At 42.1% G+C, this 17377-nt stretch overlaps 1 protein-coding gene across 5 annotated transcripts in view; it reads left to right on the forward strand.

Annotated features, from left to right (window-relative positions):
• Positions 1–16971, forward strand: part of AMBRA1 (autophagy and beclin 1 regulator 1) — a 140566-nt gene extending 123595 nt beyond the window's left edge. For all 5 annotated transcript variants that reach the window (XM_028726917.2, XM_028726910.2, XM_028726928.2 and 2 more), the window contains 3 exons: positions 370–462; positions 1286–1479; positions 15198–16971. In XM_028726917.2, coding sequence (XP_028582750.1) covers positions 370–462; positions 1286–1479; positions 15198–15685 — 775 coding nt within the window. In that variant the 3' untranslated portion in view covers positions 15686–16971. The remainder of the gene's footprint in view (positions 1–369; positions 463–1285; positions 1480–15197) is intronic.
• Positions 16972–17377: the final 406 nt, after the last annotated feature.

The raw sequence follows: 17377 nt of genomic DNA on the forward strand, positions 1-17377 counted from the left end.
AGGGCTCTGCCACTGAATATTTTGACAGGGTTAGTTTATATGTAGCTACCAAAGTTTACAGCCGCTCTTCACGCAAATAAGATTTATACCTTGCTACTTCTGGACATTCATAGCAATGTGCTGAAAATAACCAAATCCAAGTAGAAAATCTCAGAATGCAAATGACTCTCCACATAGTAGCAACCATGATGACAGGTGAACGGACAGGTTTGTGGGACCCGGCCTGATTATATAGTTCACATTTTGGCAATATATGCTTCAAGTTCTGAAACTGATTATTTTGCCAAGTATAGTAGCATGTTTACGTCTTCCTATAGAGGTCTTATGGAGAAAAATGTCTTAATTTCCCATTTTCCTTTTGTATGGCAGGGCCTTAAACTCTGGGGTTGAGTACTACTGGGACCAGCTGAATGAGACCGTCTTCACTGTGCATTCCAACAGCAGGAGTACCGAGCGGCCTGGGTGAGTCTTGGTCTATTCACTGGTGCAGGCTGAAATTTTAAAATACATCTGTCAACTGTGGTCCTTCTAGCTGCCAATCATACCCTCATTAAAGTCATTTGAGAAGCTATATGTGCTTTGTGTGAAAATGTTACATGAAATAGAAATAAATGATGGTAAGGGAAATGCTGCGAGGCGAGACTAGCTACAACCTAAAACAGAGAATCTGGCACTAACACTGAGGTCTTTAACCACAATCATTCATAGAGATAAATGGTAGAGGATAGCTAAATAGACATTTTGACTACCATCTAGATCAGGCATGTCCAACTCCCCAGAGACTGTGATCTACTCCCAGTATAAAAAAACTGGCAGTGTTCTACCCATTGTCCTTGGAAGGAGGAGGAGCGTGCATGGGGTGGGTGGATTGCCCAGAGTTGTTGAGCTGTTTTTTTAGGAGTGAAGTACCCAGAGTTTTTGAGCTTTAAGGGGGGGAGGATTGCACAGAGTTTTTTTTAGCTTTTTGTACATGATAAGGATCCCGCAATCTACCAGGATCAGCTGGGGATCTACCAGTAGATCGTGATCTACTGGTTGGACATCCCTGTTCTAGATCATGTTTAGCCAGTATAGTGTCCTCCAGATGTTTTGGGTGACAACTTCCAGCATTGCCAGTGGTCATGGCTGATGCAAATTATAGTGCAGAACATCTAGATCATTGTACAAAGAAGATGCTTATGGTGTTCACTGAAGTGCAGGACAAATTACTGATAAATTACTGTTTTCAGGGACATAGAGGATGTTGTGTGTTTACCCTTCAATTTCTTTCTCTCTCTCTCTTTAGAACTAGCAGAGCCACATGGAGGACAGACAGGGACATGGGTCTAATGAATGCCATAGGCCTGCAGCCACGGAACCCAACCACTTCTGTGACATCACAGGGCACACAGACTCTGGCTCCTCAGCTGCAGAATGCAGAGACACAAACGGAGAGGGAAGTTCAGGAACCAGGAGGTTCTGCTTCAGGGACTGCAGAAGGTTAGAACTGATGTAAAATAACCAAAAGTTGTCGTCTTATACACTGTGTAAGGGAACATGGGATGTGACATTCTTAAAAGTAGAATCTATTTACTGTATTTTTCGCCCTATAGGACGCACTTTTCCCCCTCCAAAAATGAAGGGGGAATGTGTGTGCGTCCTATGGGGTGAATGCAGGCTTTCGCTGAAGCCTGGAGAGCGAGCGGGGTCGGTGCGCACCACCCCCTCTTGCTCTCCAGGCTTCAGGAAGCTCTCCGCAAGCCTTGGGAGCCTTCCCGCTGTCCCCCGACATGGTTTGAAGGCTGGCGGCGGGGAGAAGCGCGCTTCTCCCCTCTGCCAGTCCCGCAAGCTCAGGGGACAGCGGGGAGGCGCAGCGCGCCATCCCGCTGTTCCCCAACCTGGTTTGGCGGGTGGCGCTGGGGAGAAGCGTGCTTCTCCCAACGCCAGCCCCACAAGCTTGGGGGACAGCGGGGAGGCGGAGCGCCGCCATCCCGCTGTTCCCCGACATGGTTTTTTTTGGGGGGGATAAAGGAAATTCCCCCCCCTTTGTTCCCCCCCCAAAAAACACTAGGTGCGTCCTATGGGCCGGTGCGCCCTATGGGGCGAAAAATACGGTACATATAGAAGCTGCCTTATCCATAGCCACAGCCTTCCTTGATAGAGTGAAAGAATCTTGTAATTTTTCCAGTGTAGGTTACCTTCCTTTTGGTCTTCACACCTCTTGAGCTTGTTGTTGAGGCTTGCATCTAAAACATTATCAATAAGCCAACAAATTGCTGCTCCTTCCTCAGATTAAAGAGTGCCAAAGATTCTAGCAAGGGAAACTTTTCTTCTCTGTGTCACTTGCAGAAGTTTAGAAAACATTTGTCTCACACATAACAGACCACAAACGTTGTGTGAATTGCAAACATTTGCAAGTATGTTGGGGACTTCACTGTATGATGACAAGCAACTGATGGAAATCAGTTGTTGGTCACCAGCACTGTGTCTCCTCCTGCGCTCTTCTCTGTTGTTGTTTTTCTGCCAGCAGGTACCCACATCTAAATAATGTTTTGATGCTTAGCTTCTGAAATAGTGTTTGCCACCTACCCATAGTCTCTTTGGGAAAATATGTTTCACTTAGACCTTAGGTATACTCTTTGGGAGGGGAAATAAGTACCAGAAGGCCAGACCTCAAGAGATACTGAAGAACTGGCTTGATCTGGACTGTCTGAATACTAATCATTCCCTTCCACTAGCTGTTTGGAAACACTGCCCACCCTATGTTCTGAATTCAGTAACTTGATTTGTTTTTATTATTATTCCTGTGCAACTCTGAGAGCTAGAGACTTTTAAAAGTTAAAGCTGGGATTCTGGAAATTCTTGTGAACGTGCTGGGTTTCAAGCTGGAAGCTAGATTCCTCCCACTGGTATCATTTGTAAAAGGCCACTCACACAGAATGCATCGACCTGTGCACATAGGAAGGTTCACCAGAAAATCAGATTGTTTGGAGTCATCCATATTAAAGTAAATCCTTAAAACAATTCTATAGTTCTCCTGTTTATCAGCTGCCCTATCATAGATGCAAGGCTTCCTTTGAACAAAGATATTGGGGTCTTTTCCACTTGCACTAAATAGAGATAGAGCATGTTAGTTTGTAGGACATAACACCTTGACTTGTCTTCTCAGTTAGCAATTCACTTTTTGTTACCGGCACAGCTTCCGCTCGCAGCAGTTGTAAAATCAGTTACTGTGAAGTGATTGCAATCTTTCCTTCAGGTTTCTATTTGAGGATAAATTCAGAAAGTAGATTTGCATCAGATATCAGGAGCCACCACATTTGTCAGTAGATTGAGTGGATAATAATTGTGTTTGCTTCTAATGCTGAACTGTAGCTCCCCTACCCCAGCATGACCACCAGGAGAAAATTGGAAGCTTGTTTTCCCTATTTTTTTTATTATATATAGTTAATGTTACTTGAGAACCCTAAATTCTGCTGAGTCTTTAGTATAGCTTAACAAAGCAAGCCCCCTTCATAAAATGCAGTTTGAGGTTGACTTCTTTTAGTAAACCATAGATAAGACAAAGCACAGTTTGTCCAGGTTTGGATGTCACAGTCTGAAGGAGAAACTTAAAAGAAAAGACAACACGATATTTTATTGAAAACATTTCAAATATAAAGCAGTAAATGAAAAAGAACAAAACACACAACTGTGTAAGGGGGGGGGGGCAACACTGTATGAATATATCCAAAAAAGAGAAGGAGAAACTTTCCAATTTCTCTTTCTGACATTGACCAAAGGAGGAGGGCTTGTGAAGTCCTGAGGCTTGCTGCAGCTCAGCTTTATAGTATTAAAACATGGTTTAATGTTACATGTGACCACAGAAACTGACTAATGCTATGGGTTGGGGTAAATACTATAAAGTTATTGTTTCTTCTCTGCATAGCTCTCTTGAAGAAGATATGTGGCAGCAATTTTACCCAATTATTATTTTAACTGAAGACAGATAAACACTAAGGGTAAACCCACACTAGTATTTTACATGTATTTCATTTCACTTTTGCTCCTTATGACTCTCCACATGCTTCTTCCTCCCAAAATTAGACTCAGTAGCATTTTGTTTTTCACAATAAACATTGAAAAAGAGATTGAAGAACTTCAAGAAAATATGATACAGTGGCCAGTGACCAAGATCAAAATTAATCATGTTCTAAAGTGGCCCTTGGAATGTAAAATGCCATTTACCTTCCCGCCGGAGCAGTACTTATTTATCTACTTGCACTTTGACATGCTTTCGAACTGCTAGGTTGGCAAGAGCTGGGACCAAGCAATGGGAGCTCACCCCGTCGCGGGGATTTGAACCACTGACCTTCCGATCAGCAAGCCCTAGGCTTAGTGGTTTAGACCACAGCGCCACCCGCGTCCTTGTAATGACTCATATTCACTGCTAAAGAATAAATGTAAAAATTAAAAAGTGTGATAATGATGCTGGGATAAGCAAATACATAGGAAGGACAAAACATCAGTCTAGACCTATCATACAAAAGCACGTGCTAATTTAAATGAGGTAGAAAATTTCTTAAGGACCACTAATGCATACAGTGATGGGTCCTTGGAATAGACTCCACCCTCACAAAAATATCAGTAGCCATTCACACGAAGTGCCACATCATAAGATAAGCAACCATGTTCCACTTTCACCCACAAGACAAAATAAGAGTCAAATTTTGTGTTTCCTTTATTTGAAATATGTCCACACTAACTAATGGCAACTTATCCCAGGGCGGGGTGGGAGGAGTGGAGGAGAAGAAACTAAATATTTACTGTTCAGTCTAAACATGCTCAGATTGCTACTGGGTAGCAGAGTTCCTATTGTCTTCCACTTTAATCCATTAAGCTGAGAGAATTTAGAATTCCTGTTTCCCAGCTTTCCCATCAGTAATTTGATAGTTCATAAAGATAAGGTGTGGATGCCTCTGCAAGTCCTCACTACTACAGTTTATCTTACCCCCAATAGTAAGCTTTTGGGAAGGGAAGGGGACCAGTGGAGAGGGCTGGCTCCAAGCATTGCTGGGCTTGGTACTTTCTCAGAAAAAGCCCAGAAAGACCACATTTCCCCCAAAGCTTAGAACAACTGAACTTCTTACAAGGCAAGCCAGGGGGTGAGGAGAAGCTCAGCCATAACTATAAAAGCGAAGCAGTATTCTCTGCCAATCAAGTAACACAGTTAGGATTCAAAAATTCCTGAGTGAATATCCCAAGTCTGCCATGAACCCGCCATGCAGCCTTTGAAAATGATTGAATTTGTCTGTAAAATGGAATAAACATTTCCTACAGTATTTCCCCAGGAGGTTTTGTGGATTAATTAGTATTTGTAAAGAGCTTTGTTGATGTAAATCATTATGAGACTGAATAGTATTGGTGGCACTCAGCAGGATGATAAAAGACATTACTCAGTTGGTTCAGTGACTACTTTGGAGGAAGACAGAAAAGGAGAAATGTGTATTACAAATGGCTTGGATTGCAGGCTTTCTTAATATGTATAATACTTTGCCAGGGCAGGGCACTTTTTATCACAGGTGTCGTGTGGAAAGATCTACAGCATAGCATTAGAAACAGGTCTTTGTCGCGTTGGTAAATGTAGCCCGTTTCCCCTTCTGCAGGGTTCTGCAGAGATTGTCTTTCTGAGAGTCTCTGTTCCTTCTTTGGAAGGATGACGATAATGTGAGTAAACTTATTAAAAGTGAATCCCTCTAGTGCAGATGTTTCCTTTTCTGTCAGTTAATTGCTGTCTTGTGTACTCTGTTGCTGCTGAAGCCTGCATCAATCAAAGAAATGTAAGTTTAGGCAAATGAAAATGACAAATGTTAGGCTCAAAGATCTCTTGCTGGTTAAAAATGTTTCCAGTACAAGGCAATATCCAATCCAATTCCACACTTTCAGTCCCATTGATTCCATGGGGGAGATTTAAGCACATGTTTAACTCTGTCATTGAAATAAACAGGACACAGATTTTGCTCATAATGGCTATTATTCTTATCACTTCTGGCCAAATACTGAGGTTGTCAACTTACAAATATGAGGGCACTGGCAGAACAGTGAAGGGGAATTGATCATATACCCAATCCTTGGCAAGTCGTCAAGCCTTTGACTTAATAATGAGAGCAATTGTTCTTAATTTTAAAATCAAATTCCTAAATAATTTGCAGTGATGCAAAGGGAGATGGTGCAGCGTCTTGTCATCTTGATGTCAGGGTTTCTTCCATGACTTGAGATTTGTAGCCCAAGATATTTCAGAGTCCAATGAGAAGTCATATGGCATATGAGCTAGTGATAATCATCCTTGAACGAGTTTGTGGTCTTTTACCTTGAATATCTTTGTCCATTTCTGGGAGTCTCCAGTGCAGGGTGACTCTTCATTTTTCAGAACTTACTTCTGCAGTTATTCAGGTTCATGTAGAGTGTGTTGAACACATGTAGGAAAATCATTCTGGATGTAAAAGTTTCCCCAGTTCCTTGGGAAATACCTCCTTTAACTGTAGAGGCCTCCAATGTGGTTGCCAATTGCTTTGGAATCAAATTTTCAGGACTTTAGTCCTCCTTCAAATACAGTTAAAGGTAAAGGTACCCCTGCCCGTACGGGCCAGTCTTGACAGACTCTAGGGTTGTGCGCCCATCTCACTCAAGAGGCCGGGGGCCAGCGCTGTCCGGAGACACTTCCAGGTCACGTGGCCAGCGTGACATCGCTGCTCTGGCGAGCCAGAGCCGCACACGGAAACGCCGTTTACCTTCCCGCCAGTAAGCGGTCCCTATTTATCTACTTGCACCCGGGAGTGCTTTCGAACTTCTAGGTTGGCAGGCGCTGGGACCGAGCGACGGGAGCGCACCCCGCCACGGGGATTCGAACCGCCGACCTTTCGATCGGCAAGCCCTAGGCGCTGAGGCTTTTACCCACAGCGCCACCCGCGTCCCTGAGTCAAATACAGTTAAGTCATTTTAAATGAGGAATCTGGTAGTTGCTTTCTGAATTTTGTATCCAGTACCTGATCGTTCTTTCAGACTGAGCAAAATGGATTGGAATTGTGGACTCACACCAGTGTCCCTCTCTCTGGAATGAGATACCATGATGGTGACTGTATGTATAGGCAATAGGGTTTTGTTTTTGTGTTGCACTGGACACACACACACACATATATATATATTTAAATTTAAGTTGTGCTCATTGAGAGGCTGGCTGTTGGGCTGTTTCAAAAACTTGGTGGGTCTGTTCTCTGAATGACATCCACCTAGAGCAAATTGCAGAACAGCTCAGGTGTTTGAAGGGTAGATTTTGCTTTAAGGTGATTTCCAGTGTGGGAACAACCAAAGTGAAAGGACAGCAGCTGCTTTCCCCTCTATGTTACATCTGCTCACATCACCCAGTGTTGTCTTTCCCGAGTTGGTTTTTCAGCTGGTTTGAATTTAGTCATTTATTTGCTGTCATTTTCCCTTCTAAGATTGATTGAAGTTTAAGGGCACATAGCAAACTTCATTTTCACCTTTTTAGAGAGTTATGTCAAGGATGCCCCCAGGCACCCTTTTTGCTTTACTTATAGAACCCATTGCTAAAAAGGATTTATGGGTAGCAGGGGAAAAGAGGATTGTATATTTAGGAACTAGTGAACTTAAGATGTTCCAACCATTTTAGAATTATTAACCTTTCCCCCCCAAGTATTATGAAAGAGACAAAAAGGTTCCTTGTCATAAAATTATTCTAAATCAAAGTTATTTACTTCTAAGGGTAAAATGCATGCAGTGAAGCACAAAAATTAAATACCTTGCAATCATCTTATCAAATAGTATAAAAGATCTATAGAACTCAACTTCCTACCTTTAATTAAACTTTTAAAATCCCCTGTAATATTAAAGAAATTATACAGTATCCTTCCCGGACAGAATTTCATGTATAATAATGAATCTGCTTCTAAAAATCTCTCCCACCTGCACACACATACACACATGCAATTAATAAGCAGTCTTTTTTTTTTTAAGGGGGCACTCAAGGGTACGCAGTATTGGCACCTCTTTTTGTTGTTGTTAAAAAGTGTGGCACTTACTGTAACAACTTTATGGTGAGAACCGGCACCTATTTTTCTAAGAAACCACCAAAAAACCACCAAAAACTGGTATCAAATACAGAAATGTTCTTTTTTCTAATAGGGTTATAATATATGGACTACTGGCGGTTTTCCAAATTATTGTTTCTGTGTGGGCCATATAAAAGCTATGGCAGTCTGATAGCAAGGTGATCAAAACAAGCAAGAAGACCAAAAAGTACCCAAGCAATCATTTATGTTGCCCAGTGATTTGAGTTAAGAATCCCACAGGTCTCCATGAAAGGAGTATCATAAAATGTCGCTGCTGGATATCCATTATCACCAGTGGAGGAATTCTAAACATTCAAAACTCTGCTTTTTTAAAAAAAACTAACAAGAAAAAGGATGCAACAGGACTGCAAATGTTCTTTCACCATGGAGAAACGGAACTTAAATATATATGAGTAATATAGTTGTTTCCACTTTTTCATATTTGCAAATAAATGTCATGCAAACAGCAGTAAATTATTGGTTTTTATAACACCAAGCAAAAGGACTCCAAGGGCTAGTTTAAGTAGATAGAAAACTAATTAGTCTTGTTTTAGATGCAAGACCAGTCTTTGTCAGGTTGGGGGGGAAATAATTGATGCTGGTGGTTTCTTGTCTTGTTGTAAACAACCCTAGGGTGTTTACTGAAGGCTGTTCATTGAGAAGATCAGTAATGGTGAGCAACAATCCTAGTAAGACACCTGCCCACATTTATTGATCCTCCTCTAAATGCAAAGTTGCATGTGCAGGGTATACGGTGTGTTGGGTTGCAAATTTTGTATGAAGCAATGGTGAATCCCAGTGAATCTAGCCAGTATTCTGCATGGACAGAATGTGTGTTCTAGAGCTCTTTACATAATCTTTTGCAACATGCATGGTATTCCACGGCAGATATTAGTGTTCCCCTGGGAGATGAGTTTGTGTAGACAGGGCTTTTTAAAGCAAGAACTTTAAAAACTACTCGATTAGAAAAATATCACCTGAACAATGAACCATATGGAACAATGCTATTTCATTTATTTATACAATCATGATTAGAGGCAAATTTATAAAACTGTGATCTAAATACCATATGGCACCCACCTGCTTATAATTTCATTCGTTATAAAAAGATATTTGGGACTCAGAGCTCAGCTGCACTCATTAGTGCATGGGAGCTGCTTCCTTATGTTGAAATTCCACTGTGACTCAATGCATGTTCATAACCAGGAGCCATTTGAATCACTCTTTCCCACCTGAATATATGATCTCCCTCCCCCCTGGCTCTGTAATATCCCAATAACCAGCTGCATAATTGGCTTAGATTAACAAATTTACAGGAGTTGCATGGCACCATAAAGTAGAAGATTCAGGTAGGTAGTTGTGTTGGTCTGACACAGTTGAAATAAATTAAAAAGTTAAAAAATTGTCCTGTAGCAATACTGTAGCTTATACCCAGAACAAACTTAGTTGGTCTCTAAGGTGCTACTGGGCAAATTCCCCCCCCCCCATAAAATAGTAGTTCTCATGATGTTCCAACTGATTATGTTGAGCCTTTTTTATAGGTGGGGCATCAAAATTGTTACATATCACCAATACATAAGCATGGTACATCTAAATTACTAATTAAGCCTGAAAAGGGGATAGTGTCCAGGAATGAATATCTATGCAAAACAGCATTGGAAAACCTCTTGAGATACTTTCTTCTATTGCTGCTGCTTGTTACTTTGGGTAATGGTTGGCATTCAGCCAAACATTCAGCCTTTAGATGATGTGCTGCATCCATTTCTCTTACACTGAGGAAAGAGTGCTGCACCTTTTTATAATGTGCAATTCAATTCTTGTCATCTGGGGAAACACCTGTTGCATTTGCTGAAGTTGGCTCATGCCACAATAAACGTGTGCATCTTTAAAGATGCCGCGGGACTCGCTGCACATGATGAAAACTGCTTCCTGTCTGAAATTTGTTAGATGGAAGTGCTAATACATTTGGGGGAGGGAGAGGGGGAATGAGCTAGGCCAAGAGAGCAACAGGGCAAATGCTGATGCCTTGTGGGCCTAACAATGCTGCTGAAGATGAAGCCCTTGGTAAAAATGCTAGCTTCGGCTTCTCTGCATTTCCTAGTCTTTATTAATCAGATCACTCCTGACATGATAAATTACCAAGCAGCCAGCCCTGCTGTGAAATCAGCACCTGCTGCTTCTGGGACTAGGCAACAGCCCCAGCCCCTGGAATTTTGCCCTTGCCGCAGAATTAAAACAGATGACTTGTGTGGAAGAGGAAGCCAGGAAGGAAGAGCATGTTGGCATGTTCTGCCTGAAAGGCTCAGCACATCCTAGGGCTTGCAAGTGAAGCAATAGCTGACAAGTGTGGTAGACTTACATTTCTAAAAAGGATGAGCTCCTCATTTTATATGACAAAGATGTACAAAGGGAAGACGTCAGGTGCTAAGAAATATTTAGATGGTTTTTAGTACTTGGGGCTGGTTTTGTTCACATAAAGCAGAAGGTCTATGGGTGTAGTTAATATCTACCTCGCCCAAGTCATTCCAACAGTATCCAATGAAAGATGCTAGATTTAGCTAAAGTTTGAATACCCTTGAGATAAGGGTAGGATTTGCTAATAATAAGAGAGAATGCCTGAAGGTCTTCCTTGCTTGAAGATGGTCACCCTTTCCTGATGTATTCTCAGCAGATGGGTAAGTGCAGTGAAGTTTTTTTGCTATGAATAGCTTCAGAGAGGAGAAACCACATGGACCCCCCCTCCCCTTTTCCTTGTTGTCCACTAGCTATAGTAATACTGCATTGGTTACTGGACTGGAGTCTTCTTGAAATGAAAAAGCTGTTCACCTTCTCTGTGCCATGCATAATTTTATAAACTTCTGTCATCATGTCACTCCTTACTCATCTTTTCTCATTTGTGTAATATAAGTTGCTTAAATACAGCTTACATTTATAGCTGTGATTCGCATAAACTGGGATTTTGGTCACCAAAAGCTATAGAAGGGTAGCTTCCCAAAATGTAGATGTTAAGGATGGAGAAAGAACAAAAAGTCTTGTAGCACCTTAAGGTCTTAAGAAAATTATTTAGGCATTCCAATGTCTTGTAGCCATTTTAGTACTTTGCAGCAACACAGTCTTGTAGCATCTTAATGACTAACATGTATTACTGTATACCATAATATTTTTTTAGTCTTGAAGGTGCTACAAGACTTTGTTGTTTTTCATGTAGCAGACGGTCATGACTACTCTGAATTTTGGAATGTTTAAACTAAGCACACGCTGACTGGGGTAATATTTTCATCTGAGTGTATTGGGGAATGCTTTGAGAAACTTGGGATGCCAAACTCATGGTAGAACATGACCATAAACTTCTCCAGGTTATCACCAAGGCTGCTCTGGGTGTATATATTTTGTTCTACAGCTTAGGATAGAAGATATATTTGTATAAAAGAAGAGAAGATCACCTCTAGAAGTGTCCTTCCTTTTCCTGCAATCCCCCAGTTGGTTTTTTTGGCCATTTTTTTCATAGAGCTACCACCCATGATAGCTATTCTATACTTCAGCTGTAGGAGGCCTGCCTCAAGTCCTGTTTGTGGGTTACCCATATACATCTCATTAGCCACTGTGAAAACAGGATGCTGGAAGATTCCACCTAAACAGTAAGAAGATTCCACCTAAACATTAGGAAGAACTTCCTGACAGTAAGAGCTGTTCGACAGTGGAATTTGCTGCCAAGGAGTGTGGTGGAGTCTCCTTCTTTGGAGGTCTTTAAGCAGAGGCTTGACAACCATATGTCAGGAGTGCTCTGATGGTGTTTCCTGCTTGGCAGGGGGTTGGACTCGATGGCCCTTGTGGTCTATTCCAACTCTATGATTCTATGGAGTAAGTGGGCCTTTGGCCTGATCCAATCAGCAGGTTCTTACTTTTTTATATGCCACAATGTCAACATCTCTTTCCTGGCTATCTCAGATATCAACTGAAGTGTTATCTTTGTCTCAGTATATATCAGTTTGTATGTAACTTGCCTTTAACCTCATCCAGCATTTTGTTGCTCATTCATCCAGTTTCAAGAGGTTTTGGGTTTTTTAACACTCTTCACAGTCCTCTTGGGTTTTTGCTATCCTGAATAATGTGTCATCCATAAACTGGACTAACTTACTGCTCACCTCTGACTCCTCTGATTCACTTTATGAATAAGCTAAATAGCATTGATTCCAATTAAGATTCTTTGTCTACTTTTAGCACCTAATGCCAGTATTGCTTATTAACAGTTTTCATCCCAGGGGAAAGCTGTAGTGTAAACAGTATGTAAAAAGCATTTTCCTTAGAGAAAAACATTCTCATGTAGCTTACTTGAACTCCTTTCTGTTTGCTTAATGCTATGGGAACTTAGAGGAGCGTTTGATGGTACATTGCATGCTTTCCTAGTACACATTTGACAGAAAATCTGCTTCCATACTCTGCACACCTGTGCCTCTAGTATCTTTGTACTGTGGCAAATAATTCCAAGCTATATTGGGTACATAACTGTGTGTTAAGTGTTAGTTTATTTTGCTTTTCATTCAACATTAGTTTTTAAGCTGTTATTTTTTCCAATGTTCTGTTCAGTTTGCCTGTTGCTTAGGAAGCATTTGGCCACTTCTTCCTCTCTTGTAATTGGTCCTGATGGCTCTTTGAAGGCTGGAAGAAAGATTTATATCTTTAATAAGGATCAGGTAGCCTGTGGCTGCTGCATCCCTCTATGGAGCAATTCAGAACATTCCATTGAATAAGGATATTTCTTTTCAGCAGCCTATAAGTGAGAGGCAGCTAATTGCTGATCTTTCCACCAGGCTGTTCCAGTGAGCCATTTTTTTTTCTCTAGCTACAATTATTCCTTGGGGCACCATTCTTTCCACAATTCATGATTCTTTGAGGGCTTGAAGAATAGGCAGTGCTTTTTTCCACAGTCTGAGAGGAAAGGGGGCAGTGACTTGTTTAGTAAGCAGACACAATTGAAAAATGTGCATACCCCTTATTTCCACTTTTGGTTGAGCAATCCAACAGCGGACCACTTTTTTTGCATCACATTTGGATGCAGGTTATGAGGGTGTAGGCCTTGGGACTGTAAAGCACATTATTCTGCTAATCCAATTTTAAAACGTTGATTTCAAAAAGGATGCCTTTACTTTAAACCTCTGTTGAGTTGTGCACTCCATAGCTTAGTTGACTACCAAATGATTTTTGTGGTTGAAAGGTAACTTCAAAATGTTCAGCCAATTTTCAAGTATTTATTGGGACAAGTCTCATGCTATGTGGGAACCTATAAATAAGAGCTCATTTACAAACGCACACATACACCCTAAATGAATTTGAAATTACATATATATATATATATATATATATATATATATATATATCAGTGTGAAAAATTATTTTCTTGGTTGAAGGCTATATGCTGGTTCCATACTTTGCTGTCCTTAAGGTAGCAACATTGAAATAAATGAAATTTAAGCTACTCATGATTTCAGTGGTTCTACTCTATGACTACATTAGATTCAACCCAATGAATCTATAGCTGGATATTATCTAGGTGGAAGATTTACTAGGATTGGAAGTGGTTGCTTTCTTGTTTCTGTAGTAGATGTTTTCATGAACCACTTAATGTTGCAACATGTCCTATTTTAAGCAAAAATTGAAATGAAATGTTAATAAGAAAGAAATTGGTTTTTTGCCACTGACAGTATCATGCAGTGGTCCAGTAGGCAGTGAAATAGTACTTTAGTATATGCTAGTTGCATTAACACTTGAACTCCCTTGGTCCCAATCTTCTACCTCTTATGTGCAATATTCCATCACTGTTGGGAGAATAGGCTTGATGTGGTGCTGGGCTGAGGTTGCTGCTGGCCTTTCAAACAAGTAGAACTGAAGAGGTCTCGGTGGGGCACACAACACTTAAGAAATGTTGGTTGTTACCAACAGTCTCACAGTCTTATACAATAGGTGCCTATTTTGTGAAAACTTAGCCATGTTCCAGAACTTAAACAGAGGAGCAGAAGCCCCACATGATGATGACACTTGTGGATGTTTGAATGTTTCACCACGTGAAGTACCCAGAGCTCTTACATAATTAGCTAGTTAAAGAGAAAGCTTTTCATTAGCCTTCTCTTGACATGACATATTAGCTTTTGTGGTCAAACAATCAGTTCACACACTTGTGGAAGGTAATGGTGCAGCCCAGCAATAAATGTGTGACTGCTGCTTGTCTATTTTAACTCCTACATATAAATTACAAAAGAACAGTGCTGTGGCTGCTGCAAAGAGGGGTTTGGATTTTTCTGAAGTACAAAAAATAGGGTACCTTCGGGTAGATCTGCGGAAGCCACGGGAGCCCTCCCACGGCTTGCGCAGAGCTGCCTCTATCCCGAAGCCTGGGTGCGCCCGGGCTTTGGGTAGCTCTCCGCAAGCTGTGGGAGGGCTCCCACGGCTTGCGGAGATCAGCCTGTTCTGGGGGCTGGGGAAGCTCGGGCTTCCCCAGCCCCATGCCTGGAGGGAAAATAAAATTATTTTTCTTTATTCCCCCCCCCCCCAAACAAAAAACTAGGTGCACCCTATGGGCTGGTGCGCCCTATGGGGCGAAAAATACGGTATGTACTGCTCACAAAGTGATAGACATGTAAAAGAACACATTCCTGAAGGAAGAGTACAACAAATGAGTACTCAACATGCAGTGATTATACGAATGCTATTTGGAACCACCGGGCTAATTGTAGGCAATTTAAACATTTGAGAATTTTTTAGGACATAGTAGCATCCTATACATGCTGCTTGCTTTCCCAACTTGGTGTTCCTCATCCTGTTCTCTCTTTGCCTATTTCATGGCGTTTTTTTGCTACAGATTTCTGCCTTTCAGGCATTGGCTGAAAGCTATTTTTATATGCTCAGGCTTTTGACAGCATTTAAGTTTGGTGAGATTTTATCCATACATTTCCTGCTCTAATATTATTTTCTGTTTTACCTTGTTGTATTATTGTAGTGCGTGCGTGCGCGCGGCTGTTTTAAATAATGTTGTCAGCTGCCTTTTTGATGAAAAGATAGGGATACCAATCTTCTAAACAAAAATTAAGCTGCCTCCCTCTTCCTCTCTTCCAGGTGGTCCAGAATATGGGGCTTCTGGGGAGGATGCTCTGATCCGAATCCAAAGGCTGATGGCTGAGGGTGGCATGACTGCTGTGGTCCAGCGAGAGCAAAGCACCACCATGGCATCCATGGGTGGTTTTGGCAACAATATCATTGTGAGTCACCGGATCCACCGTAGTTCTCAAACTGGCACTGAATCCATTGGAACAGATGGTAGCTCAGCTCAGCCATCCACTTCCCAGGAGCTGTTATCTGAGCTTGAAGGACGAACCCTTTCTGAGTCCATGCAGGTGACAGAGCGTGGCTTGAGCCCACGGACGTCCTCTGACGAGGTGGAGGGAGAAGAAGCTAGTGGGCAGAGCCTGTCAGAGCAGGCTCAGTCCTTAATGGACACTGAGGGACCAGTTGAGTACAGTGACCTAAGTAATAATAACCATCTTCCTGACAATACCAACTTCTACAGTAATGGTGGCACCAGTGGAGAATCTCGGAACAGGTAGAGGTGAATTGTATGTTGGTGCTACTCTTGTACTGCTAAGCAGAGACTTGTACCTCACAGCTGACCAGGAACTGAAGGAGTAGGAGATTTTGGCTCTGACCAGATGCTGGTAACTCAGTGGGCATTGGTATATAGGGGTGGGAGATGAGAGGGAGACCATCAGTTGTATAGGAGGATCCTTAAAGAGGTTTTATTCTGTGTCTTAGCTTCCCGCATCCGTTTTGCTGCACATTTTCTACAGTAGCTGTAATAAACCTTGATATTCAGCTGAGCCTTATGTAAATTTCTCAGCTCACTGGCTACAGGAATCCATTAAGCTTTGCCCTAACCCTGCAGTGCTTTTAATGTTACTCTTTGTTTTGGGTTCTTTATTTTTTAAAAAAACGCTTTCCCTTCTTTTGACTTACCAGCTAATCAGATAAAAAAGGACTGTAGTCTCTTCCTTTTGGAGACCTGAAACCTTTATTGAGTGTGTATGTTTAAGTGCTACTGTGGAGGGGATTTGCACCCCAGCTCTGCTACCAGAGTGGATTTATCTTCCAGGCCAGAGTTCTACTCCCTGCCACCCTGCTAGCAAGCGCTAGGCAACTCTTCAGGAGTTGAAGATTTGGATGGCTTGAGATAATGCAGACTGGATGAGGCAAGGTAGTCTTCTCCAGGACTCTGTTCTACTCTTCTTTCCAGCCCAGAACTGGAGGTGGGGAGAGCTGTGCTTGGGCTTCACCATCCCTTCGTGCTCAGGAACCTCTCGGGAGTGTGGGCCTTTTGTTTTAAGAGTATCTACTTTGTATGCAAGCAGGACCCTCTTAGGGGCTGCTGTGGGTGGGGCAACATTATAGTTGTAAAGCATGTGGGTAGGGTGGGAACCGCACCCCAGTAAAGATGGCACTTAGACAGAAGTTGCCCAGGACTTCGCACCCCTTGCTGTGCCAATAATAGTAATTCAACCTGGCGAGGCTTGGCGGGATCATGGTGCCATGGCCAGGTTGCACTTCCCTGTGTGGGGGGGGGGTGGGGCGGGTGGGAAGAGAGGGTTAGCTCCGCGTCAGAGCGTGAGGTATGTGTCTGTGATGTAAGGTGTTGCATGTGAAAAACCTTGACCTTGTACATGTAGTTTCTAGTGGAGAAATCAAGGCGCTGATATTTTTTTGTTTCTAGTCTAAAATGTGATTTTCCTTTTCGTTTGTAACTCTCCATCCCAGTGAGCTTGTAGCAGGAAGGTAGGGGGAGAGTGTGCTAATGAGGGAAACACCAAAGATCAACGTCATTAAAATATGACAAACCCTTCTCTGGACTCCTGTCTTCTCTTGTGGGTAAGGGCTTGGGTTGAACGTATTTGGAATAATGGGCTCATGCTTGTGCCATCCTGTTCACTTGACCATACTTTGGGGGAAGAGGGGCGCTTTCTCCTGAAAAGTCCCAGGAAAAATGTGTGGGAGAGGTTCTTCTCTGCTTGGCTCTGGAAACAAGCAGTATTGGCCTGCTTCGCTAAGAAACTGAATTCTTTTAAGCTTTGGGGTTTTTTTTTATTTAAAAAACAGATCTTGGAGGAGAAGAAAGGAAACAGCCAGTTACCCTGCTGGTGCAGGAAAGTGAATTTACCCTGATACTTTTGAGAAATGCTTACACAGCACCTGCAAGAGACTGCCCTCAGCCTAGCTCCTGTGTCTTCTCAGCACCATGAGTGCATGAC

Source organism: Podarcis muralis, chromosome 1 (assembly GCF_964188315.1).
Source record: "Podarcis muralis chromosome 1, rPodMur119.hap1.1, whole genome shotgun sequence".
Classification (NCBI taxonomy): Eukaryota; Metazoa; Chordata; class Lepidosauria; order Squamata; family Lacertidae; genus Podarcis; species Podarcis muralis.